Here is a 15,210-nt window from a genome sequence, read left to right as displayed (position 1 = left end):
AAGAGAGCAATGCAGTCAACGCACGGCTCAAAACGCGCAATAGCACCTCTGTAGTGGCTGCTGCCTCTGTCAACGATCGCAGCCGCTTCGGTAGGAGGGCGCCGTGCTGGGAGCCTTGCACAAGGGGGAAGTCAGGGGAGAACGGCGGAGGATCAAACTCACGGTGGGAAGAAGTGGAAGAACAATCATACAAGACGAAGACCTCGAAGGTCAGGCAATCTTCAGCCAATGCCGCAGCACCGGCTGCAGCACAGCAGCGGTGGCTGCAAGGAGATCCCCCTGGCTGGAGTAGAGTGCTGCAGACGCCTGTTTGTGTCCAGTCTTTGATAGTTCACCCTTGTGAAGAAGGGTCGCTGGGAAAGATTCGCTAAGGAAGCAGAAGATCCGCAGCAGCAGAATCTTGAGGCCTGAGTGCCCTGTGGGGTCGCGCGGCAACAGCAGCCGCAATACAAGCAGCCGCAACAGCAGCAGCGCAAACAACAGATAGGGGCCCTCAAGAGGCAGAAAACAAAGGAACACGGCAAATTAGGAGGCTGCTCCGGCTGAATGGCCTTGTTTCACTGCCAGGGTCCAGAGGCATAGAAGCTAGTCAGTGTTGCATGCATCCGACTCTAGAGGCCTCTCGTAAGGGGCCCCCTAGGGCCCCCAACACCCTTGGTTGCACCCCGTCGCATCGTAACCCGAGACCAATAAAATTTGTGCAGCCCTCTTTTCCCAAGACTTAAATGTGAGGGGTCGCGAGTCGCACAGTTAGACAAAGGCTGTGCCAGGCGGGGCAAATCCTGCAGCAGGAGGGTCGCCGCTACGCTTAGCAAGAATTTGAGCTACACAAGCGTGTGTTACGTTCCCCCTATATGCGCGCACACTACAGGCGTTCTTATGTCGTGCCAGGAAAGAGGTGGTGCGCTCACAAAAAGCCTCATGAGCAGCCCACAAGGCTTCAGAGACTTGTGCGTATACTACCCAGCACGTCCAAAAACCGCCTTTCACAATAGGAAACTCCTGCCATTGGCGCCTTTGAGAGCCATCTTCTGCTGCTTATGCCTCTATTTCTGAGGCCTTGGCCGGCAGATATGGCAACAAGCCCAGAGGTCACTTTTGGCGGTTCCTTTCACAGGTCTAGTAGAAGCTTAATCTGTTCAGGGGTGTGGGTAGGGGAGCCTCTACCTTCACTGATAATAAAGGTGTATAGTTTGCTGTACCCATCTACAAGGGCTTCCAAGGCAGCTGCACGGACCTTGCGCCGTAGGGCTCCTTGAGCGAGGGCCCCGAGGAGAGGCATTTCGAGAGCTGTATCTCCATAAACTTGAGTCATTAAGGCAGCTAAGAAGTCTTCCACCTTCTCTGCTGTCAGCAGTTCTGCTGCGATATCCTTGGACATTCCTGATCCCGTAGTGGGGGCGTCCTGAGGGGTCCCTAAAGGGCCGTGGCTCACGAACTCCGGCGCAGGATGATCCTCTGGAGAGGGAGGGCGTCCATAGGCATCGACTGCCTCCAGCATCAAAGTCAGGCCGCATTTGGTGCGAAGGCGTGCCCCCTCCATTTGTCCAAGTTCCTGTGATTTCTCATCTATAAGCTCCGTGAGGAGGCGGCGCTGCTGCTGCAGCAGGGGCAGTGCGAGAATCTCCTGAAACTGTTTCTGCTGCTGCTGCTGCTCTTGCTGCGCCTGCTGCAGCTGAGGCGGCAGCGAGAGAACCTCCGACTGCAGCACGGTGCGGAGCGAACACAGGGCATTCAGAATATACACACAGCCGCCGATTCCCCCCATTAGATGGCCTAGTTGAAGGCAGAAATTAACGCAGCGAGGCACGTCCCTCCCCACAAGGGCCTCCAGCCGTTGCAAAGACGTCTCACGCATCTGCATCTGCTGCGCTTCCTGCTGCGTTACGACGGAGGGCAAGAAGGATGCGTGAGTGAGCAGCATGTCTTGCAGCCTCGCAGCAAAGCGACTCAGGAACGAGGGCGTGCCGCTGCTTCTACGGGCCTCCTCATTCTCACCGCAAGGGTTCCACCGTGCTGCAGTTGCTGGAGACAGCTGCGGCAGCTGGAGCGCTGAAGAATCCCACTGAGCCTCAAACACCTCAATCGCCTTTTCGTGCAAGTCCAGCACGTGGGATACCAGGAGCAGCTTCCTCGGGGGCTGGTTCTGCTGCTGATTTGTCTCGAGACGCTGCTGCGGCGAGATTCGCAAGGAAGCAGCAACGGCCTCTTCTATCGCCGCTGCCTCCCCTTGCAGCAACAGAGCGACTTTGAGGGCGGAGATGCCGCCGTCCCCGCTTTTTTTACTGCTGTTGCTTTCAAGCGCAGTTGTCACGAGAGCAGTAAGCGGCGCATGCAAGACCTCCAGCGCCCCGTCCAGCAGAGCCACAGGATCCAACAGCTGCTGCAGTGTTGCCGCACTGCCTCCAGCTTCAGCCGGAAGCGTCGGCGCGTCAGACATCGGCAACCAGCCCTTTGTTGGCTCGTGCCGCTCGGGATCTTCTTCTTGCTGCTGCTGCTGGACTTGCTGCTCTACGAGTGTAGGTAGCTCTTCCAGAAAGGGCCCCCCTTCGGCTGCCTCCTCGGCGGACGCCCTGTTGACGTGAGAGGCCGCGGAGCTCATGGGGGCCCCCATCGACTCCACAGGCGACTCAGCAGCCACATTCGCACGCCTTCCCTGCTGCAGCTCCGCAATCCCGAGCGCTGCTGCGCCCCCCTTCGCAAAAAGGAGGTCCAACACCGCGACAAAAATTTCAGCCTCCTCCGCTGCAGCATGCGACAGCCATTCGACGGAGCTCCTTAGAGGCCTCGGCGTGTCTCTGCTACCAACAACAGCATCTCGGGGTGTCCACGCTGCCCGTTCGAATCCCTGGCGCAGCAGATGCCGCCGCAAGCGTAGCAGCTGTTGCAGGCACTGCAACAGATATGCGGGATACCCGTGCAGGTTGGTCAAGGCCTCCCACAGTACGGTGTCTCTGCTAAAAGGCCCCTCTGAAGGAGCATCTGCTTCAAGGGTCGCCATCGCTCGCGGTGCTCCTCCTGCAGGAAACCCCGAGAGCTGCTGCTGCTGCCGCGCGAGCCCCAGCAGCGCATAAAATGCTGTGTCAACGGAGTCGCTTGCGCTGCAGGGTGGTGCTCCTGAGGCAGCGGCTGCAGCTGCAAGCTGCTGCAGCCGATGGAGGACGAGCAGAAAGAGGCGCTCTTGCCCCAAGTCACTGAGTTCCCGTGTTTGCAGGAGCAGGCTCTCTATTAGCGGGAAGTCTGCAGAGGCGGCTGCAGCCAGTTTTTGCAACAGGTGTCGCCGCTGCTGCACCGTGGCCAAGGCGTCGACCGTAGTGTGCAACTCCCTAGAAACTGCATGCACCTCCTGAGGCTTCCTCCCATCGGGTGCTCTGGCTGCTGGTAACGACGCTGATTCTTGCGGAGGCAGCGGACGCGTCAGAGCCTCTAAGGCTTGGGGTGGTACCGAGAGGCGCTCGAGGATCGCCGTACATGTTGCCTCTTTGTTTGAGAGCTGTTGCTGCTCCTGTCGCAGCTTTAGCAGCTGCTGCAGCAAGGGCAACAAATGCAGCCGGCTCTTAGCGAGGCGCCCCAGTGCTGTGGCCAGCGTGCTGTTGAGGCTCTCTGCCGCTTGCTGAAGTTGTTGAAGCAGCGGAAACACTCGACGGAAGGCATGAAGCTGCTGCCTGTACGTCTCGAGCCGCTGCCGCCGCACAAACAGCGAGAGGCCTACTGTTGTTGGCAGCCGCGCAGAGGCCCCTGCTGCTGGCGGATGTTGCCGCCAGCCGTGGGTATCGAGGCACGTGAGGCTCTCAGCTAGCAGGGAGATGTCGGCTCGCCCCTGTTCTTGCAGCAGCTCCCGCACAATCTGCTGCAAGTGACCCTCGACGGCTGTGCCGGCTTTCGCTAAGGCGGGAGTTCCTTGACCTCCCGCCTCCCCGTTCAGTCTGTGAAGCTGCTGCGGCTGTAGCGCCTCTCCCTCTTGGGGCCGTGCCTGCAGATCCAGCTGCAACATAATAGTGGAGGACTGCACGCGGACGGAGCAGAGGAAATAGGGGGGAGAAGGAGCCTCGCTTCAAGTGGGAGTGGGAGCCTCCAGACAACGAGATCAAAACGTGCAAGGGCCTCTTCTCCCCCCGCCCCCCCGCCTCCCTTCGTCCCCGTCCCCTTTCCCTCACGAGACCTATGGCCTTGCGACTGTTGCGACGCGTGGAAAGGTACTCTGTTGCTGCACTCCAGCAACTAGCGCTCAGGCTTTGACAGAAACAGAACCCTTTCAGTCGCGTGTAGGGGCCGCAACTTGTCAGAGCGAGCACCGATAGACTCACCAGCGACACACACACACCACGCGCGCGGCCTTTGCTACCCCTACAAACGTGGCAGCGCCTACCACCCCGAGACGCCATGCAGTTTCTTTCAAACAGAGACGCCGACACTGCTTATGTCAAAATCTATCCTTAGATCTGCCAGTGTGAAAGGAGAAGAGCTCAGAGGCCCTGCTGCCTACCCGCCGGAACCCCAGCCGTCGGCAGCCTGCGCAGGAGGCGTCGGCTCCCACGGGGGGGCCCCCGCAAGGCTACGAAATGAGGGAGGCACCCTGTCCAGCGAGCTTTGGCTGCCCTGTCCATATTATACCTTTAGATTAACTTCTCTGGAGGTTTAACTCTGGAGGACTGACTAAAGAGGGGCCTACGTCTCCTGCATTGGGTCTTTCCTCTCTCCTCCACCCTCCCGTGGGGGCCCTCTGAGCCTCTCTGACTTCCTTGGCGCCGTGCCGATCCTTAGAGGCCTCTACGCCATACCCTAGGCAGCGCCATTCGATCTCTTTACCTCCCCCAACGCTTCCTGTAGGGCCTCTCAGGCTCGTCTGCAGCCCTCAAGACGAGGGGGCCCTCTGGAGCAAGCGCCCTGTTGGGGCCCCCTCGTTGCAATGGGGGCCCAGGGCCTCGTCGACGTGGCCGTTGAGGGTGGCCAAGTGCATCAGGTTCTCTTTGCAGAGCTCATCAGGGGGGGCCCACCATGCCTGGTTCTGCTGCTCTCCCGCGTGCTAAGGGTCTATTCAGTGACTGGCAATGCAGGGGCCCCCAGAGGCTCCCAGAGCCAATTCCCGGCAGGGGCCCCCCTGCGGTTCCTATGTGAGATGCGTCTGGGAGGTCCCGCTCTATTAGCAGCAGTCATTCCTTCCAGCGGGAGGGGTAACACCGGTGGTCTTCTGAGCGGCTCCAACGACCATGGAGCCTCTGCTAGCGGAGATGATGGCATCCCAGGAAACGCTTCTTGCGCTGCTTTGGCTGACGCTACTTGTTCTCCAGCGCAGGCCGCATGCAGCGGGGCCCCTGGAATGGGCGACCTTCTGCTTCTGTTGCTCGCGGGATACCGGGCCGTGATCTGTCACTACAGTGAAGAAATTGGGGGCCTGCGGACCCTCAGCATGCACTCATTCGCCGAGCTAGGGCCCCGTGCTGCTGCAGTCAATGCGCTCCTCGTGGGGCCCCCGCATATCAAGCTAGCGGATGAGGGGCCCCTCACAGAGGTGGACGACGGAACATGGGGGCCTCAGGGATCCCTGTCCATCCCAGCAGGCCAGTTGCCCGTCACCACGCTGCGTGCCATCACAAGGGCGCACGTCTTTGACTTGGAATCCTTCGACGCGAGGGGCCCCTTTGAGGGCCCCTGCGGAGCTCTCGGAGAGCCTAAGGCCAAGGGGTTCCTCGCGCTTTTCAGTGTGGACCTGTTACATGTCGTTTGCTTGCATCTTAGCCTCAGAACAGAGGGCCCCTCTTCAGCGAGTGCAGTCGCACCCACCCCACCGCCAGCAGTGGCGGCAGCACAGGGAGACGCCACAATTGATGGGACCCCCCTTTCGCCTCCTATGGGCCCCCATCCCTCCACCTTAGGGGCCAACAGATATCTGGAAAAGGCCCCTTCTCACGTGCAAACGTCTCCTGGGGGGGGGTTCCTGTGTCCTCCTTTCGCCGCAGCGGGGCAAGGAAAGAGTTCTGTGGCGGGGGGCCCCTCTTCGTGCTCCCCATGGCCTCCAGAGGCTATGGGGGCCTCCCCTGTGTTGGAGAAGGGGACGCCGCCGCCGACTGCGGGGGCCCCTGGGATGTTGGGGATGGGTCACCTCAGTACCTTGCCTCCAGTAGCCTTCCTTGCAGCCGCAGTGCAGCGGCAGCAACAGCAGCATCAGCAAGCAGCAGAGGCCATAGGGAACCTAGAAAGCTTGGGAGAGGGGACCTCTGGGAACGTTGTTGCGGATGGCGAACCCCAAGAGTCCTCCTCCCTGTGGGGTTACCACAACGTGTTGGGGACTGGCCTCTCTGTTGCTTCCTGCTTTTTCCTCTCTCTCGCTACCGACGTGCCTTTGCCCCCTGCAACTGCTGCTGCCGTGGCTGCTGCTGCTGCCCCGGGTGCTGCATTCGTCGACGCGGATACTGCAGCTGCAACTGCTGCCGCGGCTGCCACTTCGGCGGCTGCGACTGCAGGAGCAGCAGGTCTGCCTTACCTGTTGCTCGACATGGTACCTGTCGCTTCACTGCTGTCGCCTTCCGCTGCCTTGCTGATGGCTGAAGGGCCCAGAGAGCTCGGCCTCATGCCCTTTGCAGGGTCCCCTGGAGCCGGGGAGGTCTTCGCTCTGCTGCTGGCGATACACCCAGAGGAGCGAGACATTCAAATCATCGCCAAGGTACGAGACTAGCGGGGTGCCGGCCTTCCTCAGATCCTGCAGCGGCGGCCGTTGCAGGCGCTGGCGTGCGCCGTGAGTGAAGTCGCCTCCTCCTCCTCGGTGTTGTGTCTTTTTGTTGCTGCCGCTGCAGATACCTTCTCTCTTAGGAGACACATTTGCGCTTCTGTCAGCCCCTTCTCATCCAGACGGCCTAATCTGCTTGTCACCTGACTCCGTCTCGTTCCTTTCCTTCAGCGGGGGGGGCTGCGGCGGTGGAACACAGCGGCTGGGGGACGCTCAGCAGCAACAACAGCAGCCAGACAGCCTCAGTGGCAGGACTGTAGGGCTCACGCACATTGTGCATCCTGCGGGTCTTGTGCGGAAGGACCTTTTGCATCTGCCTTCGGTTGTCTTCGACTGCAGCAGCCTTAGACTCAGGCTTGAGGGAGCTGCAGCGGCCTTCCTCTCGGGAAGCTGCCTTTTCCTTTTGTCGGCAGATGGAAGACCGGCCCTTGCACACCTGGTGATGCAGATGCTAGTGCTGTTGTAGTCCGCGCTACACAATACAACTGCTGCGGGGCACATGGGTGTCGCTGCTGGCGAGACAAAGGGTTGTTCTTTATATGAAGAACAATAGGGCCGGTTGGGTGGCAGAGAGGATGAAAGGCACGGGGCTTGTAGCGGCCGTTAGGATGCGCGGACAAAAGCTTGGCGATGCACGTCTGCCAAGAGGCGAGCGACATCCTAAGTACCAGTGTGCTCACAGGCTATCTCATTAAAGAGGCAGTGTGCTGCGCATATGCGTGTGTGCATGTGCTGTTTCTGCTTCAGATCAGAACTGCGGGTAAGGGGATCACAGACTTCCTCTGGACGTCCGTAGAGCTGCTCTTCCCGGCTGGAGGGGGGTCCCTAGACTGTCATTTGCCACAGGCATCGGAGTGTCTCTCTGGTCAACTGTTGCTGCCACGGTCGGACTCCCTTGCTGTGTGGAATCTAGGATCACCAACAAATAAGGTAAAAAATCCTATGCTGTCGTTGCTGCGTCTGCTGCTACTGCTGCTTTGAGCCGCGCCGCTGGTGCCCGAAAAAAGCCGGCCTCCTGCCAAGGATGCTATGTCGTGGTGCCTGCCAGTCGGTCTGTGTTGTGAGTGTGTTGCTAACAAGGAGCCCTCAAAGTAAAGCTGTCTGAAACACGAGAAACACTGGACAGACAACTCATCCTGGGCACACCCAACTCGAGCTGCAACAGCAGCAACAGGTCCTGGATGAAGGAGTGCCTCCCTAGAACGATGTGCGTTGATGGATGCGGTTGTTTGTCTGTGCGTTGCTACAGGCTGTGCAGCCCGTCTCAGTGGACAGCAACAATCGATACTTACTTGCGCTTGGAGGGCGGATACGGGAAGGTACTGGAATATGCCTTGTAGTGGCTGAGCCTCAGCAGGTTGTGGCACCGCGGAGGCCCTGGGGAGGCCCTCCTGGCGCCTCCCGCGACTTGCAGTGGGGCCCTTCTTCGATTTTTTCGGATGAGAGCGCAGCGCAAGGTCTTGCTTCGTTAGAAACTTGCTGCAGCTTTGTCCCTGAGCTGCAGCGAAGGAAGGGCCCGCAGGCAGAGCAGCAGCAGCAGCCGCAGCAGCAGCAGGAGATGTATACCACTGATGGCAAGCAGCTGATAGAGATATTTCCTGATGGTTCTGTCGAAGTGGCACAGCAGAGAGCCCCGATTCTCAGGCACGCCGAGCTGCAGGAGGAGGACGGGCCTCTCCCTCAGTCTTCCCCTCTTGGGTATCTGCACTGGTTAAGGACGCAGCAAGCTGCGGCTGCATCTGCTGCTGCTGCAGATACAGCGGGTGCGGCCGCGTCTTCTCAGGACGCTGCTTCTCTGAAAAACACTGCGGACATCCCTTCGTCGATTGCTGCCGCAGTTGCTGCACTCAACAGCAGCAGCAGCGAGCAGGACGTCGCGTACCCGGTGATCGATCACCTCGGCCTTATAGTAGGGGCCCCCGAGGGCCCCCCCCTCTTGCCTACTTTTCGCTTTGTCGTGGCAGACCGCCTCCCACCCCAGGGAATTCCAGCGCCCCGCTGTGTGACGTTCCTTCCCTTGCCGCCTTGGGAGCTCCCCACAGCTGTCTCTGTGGGGCATCAGGAGGAGGAGCAGCCGCAGCAGCTGCAGCAGCAACAGCAAGCACTCGAAGCCTTCTGTAGCAGTGCTGGAAACAGCAGATTCCTCACAGCTGGGGGCCTGTGGCCCCATGGGGCCCTGGGGGCCCTCCAGCGGGCGGTACCCTGTCGCCCGCTGATTGTGGCCCCTACAGATGAGGGCAACCCCAGGATTTTGTGGGCACTCCAGCAGCAGAACCACCAAGAGCATGGGCTTCTCCTGTTGAGCAGTGACCCCCGCATGGGTGTTGGGGAGACGCGCGTGTTCTCACTTAGGGACGGATACTTGATGGATTTAACCGCAAGAGCAGCTGCAGCTTCAGCAGAGGCCAGCAGCACCCTAGACACCGTAGGGGCTGCTCTGTCTCTGGACGTTCCAACGCTCTTTGCAGCCTCTCTTCTGGGGGGCCTCGCGATGGTGCAACTGACAGCCGAGGAGCTGCGGGTGCTCGGGGCCTCCGGGAAGACGCTTTTGTGCCCTCCAATAGACATGAACGAGTTGCCCGCAGCCCCCTCGCCACCGCTGCAGCAGCAACCAGAGGCTACTGGCCCCAATGCAGACGCAGCAGATGAAGGAGGCTGTCTGGCAGACAGCAAGTTCCCAGCGGATGCATCTGCGGCCATGGACGTCGATACCGAAGAGAAGCTTCTGCGTGGACGCGCTCAGCAGACAGAAGACAGGAAGGGCTCTTGTGAGGAGCCGCACGAAGCCAGGGAAGAAGCTATGACCGCCCCTTCCTCCGGAGAGGCTGCGTGGAATGCAAGAGGAGGGGCCCTGCCCGGTGCGTTTGCAGCTGCTGTGCGGGGTAGCGCGGCTGGGAATTGGGTGTGCGTGGTTCTGGATGACTTTCGCCTTCGCCTTTGGCAAATTGATGACGCAGCAGTGGCTGCAGCGGCAGGCCCCCGCAAGGGTGTGCCGTCCGAGCAGCACGGACAGGTGCAACAGCAGCAGCTACTGCATGAGGTGTCTCCGAGTGCAATGCCCTGCTGCATGCGGGGCCGCGTGAAGAGTGCACAGCTTTATGTACACCCTAGGGCACCCACGGGGGGTGAGGACGAGACTGGCACTGGGAGCCTCCAGCCGTCCGAGGCTTTGTGCTGTCTGGTGACTCTGGAGGGGCCAATGAAAATACAGGCTCTCCACGTGGTCTCTCTGCAGCGCATGGAGTGCCTCTTCAGCACCGTAGATCTGCGCCTTGTATCTCCTCTCCTTCGCAACTGTGGGTCCTGCGCCCAGCGAATGCTGCACCACCAGGTGCAGCAACAAATGATGCAGTCGGAGGTGTTGCTCGTTTCCGGTGTATCGGCAGCTACAGCGGCGGCAAGTTGCGAAGACGTCCTCGGAGACCCTGCACAGAGTGCCAGATCCTGTGACGACCTGCTGCGCTCTGGCGAAATCACGGAGGCGTCCAACGCAGGCCCGCCTCACCCAGTGAAAGCAGCAGCAGCTGCAGCTGCCGCTCTTGCTGAGGAGGGCATACGAGATGCACGGCGGTCGGTGACGTGTCTAGGTGCAACCCCACTGCCCCTCATACGTCCAGCACATGACGGCCCTGCTGCAGCCACTGCAGCTGTCCTAGATGGCACAGTCTCCGAGGAGGCTGAAGCGGCAGGGGTAATGGCAGCGCCAGAAGAGCTGCAGGAAGAAGTGCTAAATGCTGAGCTGGTGCTGCTCGAACCCGAGGGAGACACCGGACCCACTCTCGTGGTGTTCCTTACGGGAAGGCCACCCCTCATCTATCGCGCATTTGAGGCTGCGTGCACTGGCGGTGCCTTGTGTCTGGATGACGGCCAAAAGACGCCTGGTCCCCTCTTTCCCAGGAAAAGGAGGTGCCAGAGCCCTCAGGCCAGTCCTCTGTTTCCCTGGTCATTTCGACTGGAGCCTCATAGCTGCACGGACTGCATAGCATCGATCCAGAGAGCTGGAGCGGCAGAAGGCGATCACGCTGCTGTCGTTGAACCCTCGGTATACTTTGCTGTGGCCTCAGGATACACGACAGCGTCGCAACAAGTTCAGCAGTGGGGTGGCGGTGTAGCTCTGTTGGTGCCTCCCCTCTCTCTGCCTGATTCTCAGAGTTCTACCCAGCAGCAGCCAACGCAGCTGCCAGTGCTGTGGCTCTGTAGTAGCCGGAACCGGTTATTTGTTCATCCGAGTGAGAGAAGAGACACCTTCGGCGCTGCCGCGTTTACGTGGCCGCGAGGCCCCCCTGGATCCTTCGCATTTTTATACGGGGTAGGCCCCTCAGTGTGCCTGTCGGAAATTGCTGCACCCTTCGACAAGACGTCCTACTTTTCCAATTTGAGACGATCAGCAGCGGCAGCTGCGGCAGCGGCTGACGAGCTCCCCAAGACCACGGGGCCCTTCCGGCTGGATGGGCCTCTTCCCTTCTGGTCATTCTCCCTAGGGGCCTCCACGACGCACGTGGCTGTCTCAACAGGCACTTCGTACATATTGCCGCCGCAGTATATGCCAGATGCGGCGGCACCTGCAGCAGCGGCAGGGGGGCGTCTCGTGGGAGTTGCACTGCACCACCCTACTGAGGAGAGTGAGCAAATACGGCAAGTGCTGGAAAGCCGCAACGCCTTGCAGAAAGCACAGCTGGCGTTGCAGGGGCGTGCGGGAGCAGCAGCAGCAGCAGGTGCAGCGGGTGGAGACAATGCGTATGAGGAGGGAGCGCCGCTTCCCGGCTTTTCGGCTGCAGGAGGGGCAGAGGGAGAAGGGGGCGTCCATCCGAACCCATACCTCTCTGCATGTGCTGACGGCCGGGTGGAAGTGGAGGGCGAGGCGGGCAGGCAGTATGAAATCGTGCTCTTCCATCAGGATAACCTCCAGTGCCCTTTGGGGTATGTGTGCCAGAGAGGTCGTGCTGTCTCCCAAGTTGTTGAGAGACCCTTGGGGAGCCGCAGAAACTACCGGTTGGCCCCTGCTTGCGTGGCGCACCTGCAAGAAGGCAGTGATGTAACTGTGGAGCCTTCATACCTCTTGTCTTGGGAGCTGCACAACACAGGGGTGTGGGGGGGCTTAATTTGTTTCACTCAAGTGCGTTCTCTCTGCTTTTTTGTTTGTGTCTTCCCGAAGGTCTTTTCTGCTGAATCCTTGCGAAGAAGTGATGTCATTACAGTTTGTGCTGCTGGATGCCTTGGAATTTCTTGCTGTGGGAGTTGGACAGCCTCTCAGCGAAGGCGTGGAGACGATGGGCCGTCTGCTGCTGCTGCGCTTGCCACAGCTGCTGGCGTACGGACGTGCCGCAACTGCTGCTGCCACCGCAGCGAACGAGATGCCGGAGGTGAGCGCAAGGATGGAAAGGCCGGTATTTTTTCTCTGCTCCTCACCGACGCCAAGCCTCCGTTACAGATGCGTCCTAGCCGGCGGTTATTGACTATTTCTTCCTTCCTGGTCCCTCTGTGCGGGGGTCAGGAGCCCTGCCTGCCTGCCTGCCTGCCTCGGCGTCTCTTTCTCTGCTCTTTCACGCTTTGTCTGCCCCGTGCCTCAGCCTCTTACCGCTTTTTCGCAGGGTAGGTGCCTGCGTGGGCGGCTGCAACCTCCTTTCCTCCCTCACTAGCTCCTGGGTCCCTGCTGCCTCTGCTGTCTCTGCTTTAGGGCGAGGGATTTGGCCTTTTCTGCAGCTTCGTGTTCGGCGGCCCCGTTTCGTGCGTGGGGGACTTTGCTCCTTCGGCCGCTGAAAGGCACTACCTACTGCACTCGGTTGGGAGGCGTCTCTTTATTCATGTACGACGGCTGAGCTGAAGGGAGCGTCGCAGGGATGGAGGGATTTGAAGCTCTCAGAGAGGGCGGAAAGCAGCATACATGCGCGCAACGGGGGACAGGGAGCACGGATACGCATGGCTGCATATGTACCGCCAGGTGGATCCGCGGGGGCAAGTGTCAGGCGAGGCCTTTCAGAGCACGGGCAGAAGAATTCTACAAATTGACGGAGCCTGCTGTTTTTCTGCGTGCAGGAAATGGATGGCGATCTCCTGGCCCGCGGGGCATTTGCGGACGTCGGTATGGCAGTTACGGCCGTTTCTACTCTAAAGCACTTCGTCATCACGGGGGATCTCTACAGAGGCGTTTCTCTCCTCGCGTATGCGACTCACTACTCTCCTCCTGCATCGTACTGCTGCTGCATCGGCTGTGAAAAGCCAAGCCTGGGTTTTTTGCTGTCGGCCTTCCTGCTGCCTCCTGCATTGCGCACGGCCTTCGTCCCTATCTCCCTTTCTGCTAATCCCCTCTACGCCGAGCGGCATTGCCATCGTCGCTCCTGTATCAACACCTCTCTGACTGAGAGGCTTCCCTGACTTTTTTGGACCGCTGTTGCGAGATGGATCTGCTCTCTCGGCGCTGCGTTTGACGTGGTTCGATGCGTAGGGGTGAATGCCAGGCGGCTTTGCGAGGAATGAAGTGTCGCTGGGTTATGCTGTGGCTGCCAATTTGCTGTGCAGTTGGCGATTTGACTCGGCCTCAGACTCGCGCCGCTTGGAACTTGTTAGCCGCACCGTGCCTCACTGGATGCTGCCCGTGGCTGCGTGCGACGCCGTCACCGAAGGCGGCACCTTAGGTACACCATGGCTATCCCTGCTTACCACTGGCTCTGTTCTTGCTCTCGCGTCTATTTTGGTGCATATATTTACGCATAGGCGCATATGGCTTGGGGCTGAGAGCGTGGGTGTTCGGCTGCTGCTGCTATATCTACAGGGATTTTGGCTGCCGACCCTTGGGGTAACGTTCGCCTCTTTTCCCTCAATGGCACACAGCAGAGCTCGCCGCCAATCTTGCAGCAGCTTCAGGTAAAAAAACTGCTGCTGCAGTGCTTGAAGCCCTGCTCCTGTATTGCTGGCTGTGTAGCAGTAGCTGCCGCTATTGATATGGCTGGCTCCGCGTTGGCGGGGCCGTCTGGTAAGAGTCTAGCTCCGCGGAAAGGTACAAAATGTGGGCTGGCGTGGAGTATGGACGTTTTGTGCATCAGGTTTTGCGTTGCGACTCTGAGTCTATGGAGGTGGATGCTCCGGTCGTTGCGTTTAAGCAGCTGTTGACGGAAACTGGCGATGTGGCGTCTGTAAGGGCCACTGGTCCAGCTGTTTTTTTCTGCTCCTCCATGCATCTGCTGCACCCGAATTTGCCCTTCCTTCTCCTGTTCTTCGTGGAGTTGTTATGTGCCGATGCAACAGCGGAGGAAATGTTGTTTGCTGGTGCGCTGCTTCAGGCTGCCTGGTCGGCTGAGGGAGGCCTTTTGTCATTCCGTTTAGTTGATGAGCCGACTGCGGACTTACTTCGCGAGCTTCAGGTGTGTCTGTCTCTTTATCCCTGTCTCATTCAGCCTATTCTTTGCTGCCTCTGCCACTGCACCCACCTCCCATTGCTTCTCCCCGTACATCAGCCTAGCTCTCCCGTGAAAGCCCCACTTTCCCTGCCCCTCGAGCCCTCCCTCATTCATGCCTGCTGCCTTCTTCCATTTTACGCTCTTTCGTGGCTTTGCCGCCTTCCGTTGGCGGTCCTGGTGTAGGTTTGAGACGTTCCGCCTCCCCCTATTCTTGCTTTTTCTGCTCAGGGCTGGCTGGAAACCTGCCTCCCCTCCGAATGTGGCTTGTTTCCCACCGCTTCAAGGATGCCAGCGGGGCCCCCATCAATTCACTTGCGTTTGTGGGTTGCAGAGCAGCAGCGGCAGCTACAGAAGCAGCTTTTACAGCAGTACCGCGCCCAGGACGAGGATGCGGCGGCAGCTGCTTCAGCAGTAGCTGCCGATGCCGCGATAGAGGCTACAGATGCTGGCATGTTGCTGCAACAAATGGAGTACAAGGCCCTTGACGCCATGCGTTCTCGCCTTCCCGTCTATGCACCGGTGCTGCGGTTGTTACCTCTTCTGTCCCTCCCCGTTCAACAGCAGCTGCTGGCAGCAGCGCCATCGGGCCTCTTGCATCTTTTGCAGCGCCACTTTGGGAGCTCGAGCACGGGGACCCCTCAGAGGTCCCCTTTCTCCTGGGTACGGCCCCTGTGTACGCACGAGTATTGCCCATGGGCCCTTCCTGGCTCCATTCTCGCCTCTCCGACCAGTCATTTGAGGGTAGAGTCTCTTTGTTGAATTAAAGTTTGGGGCTGCATCGTCCTAATACGTCTGTTCTTCGCAGGCTGCACTCCGCAATGCGCTTGCCGGGGGCCCACTCAAGAGCTTGGACCTACCAGCGGTGCCCCCTGCATAGGCTTCCCCCTTCACTGAACTCCCCTGGACCTCATTTTCTATTGCTGGGTTCTGGCTCTGCCCAAAGCTTTTCTCCGAGCTCGTAAGACTGGTTGCTACGTTTGAGAAGCAGAAGGATTGAGCAGCGTAGGTAGATGCGTATACGGCCCCAATGCACCCCGGTGGACACTCGTTTCCCTGTCGTTACTCCATGACAGACTAATTCTGTAT

At 59.5% G+C, this 15,210-nt stretch overlaps 2 protein-coding genes across 2 annotated transcripts; one reads left to right on the top strand and one right to left on the bottom strand.

Annotated features, from left to right (window-relative positions):
* Positions 1–1,111: 1,111 nt before the first annotated feature.
* Positions 1,112–3,994, bottom strand: LOC113147102. Its single transcript, XM_026336453.1, has 2 exons — positions 3,140–3,994; positions 1,112–2,968 (listed from the first exon to the last, which is right to left on the bottom strand). The coding sequence occupies exons 1-2, from the start codon at positions 3,992–3,994 to the stop codon at positions 1,112–1,114; spliced, it is 2,712 nt and encodes a 903-aa protein (XP_026192238.1).
* Positions 3,995–4,924: 930 nt separating this feature from the next.
* On the top strand, positions 4,925–14,883 carry LOC34620203. The gene is made up of 11 exons (XM_026336445.1): positions 4,925–6,664; positions 6,795–7,171; positions 7,480–7,657; positions 7,977–11,647; positions 11,883–12,090; positions 12,764–12,888; positions 13,247–13,362; positions 13,500–13,591; positions 13,771–13,860; positions 14,008–14,088; positions 14,353–14,883. The coding sequence occupies exons 1-11, from the start codon at positions 5,120–5,122 to the stop codon at positions 14,881–14,883; spliced, it is 7,014 nt and encodes a 2,337-aa protein (XP_026192230.1). The 5' UTR covers positions 4,925–5,119.
* Positions 14,884–15,210: the final 327 nt, after the last annotated feature.

This window comes from Cyclospora cayetanensis, unplaced genomic scaffold (assembly GCF_002999335.1).
Source record: "Cyclospora cayetanensis isolate NF1_C8 unplaced genomic scaffold, CcayRef3 CcayRef3_contig_1, whole genome shotgun sequence".
Taxonomy (NCBI): Eukaryota; Apicomplexa; class Conoidasida; order Eucoccidiorida; family Eimeriidae; genus Cyclospora; species Cyclospora cayetanensis.
Note: the sequence above shows the minus strand (reverse complement) of the source record. Positions and strands in the feature narration are given on the sequence as shown.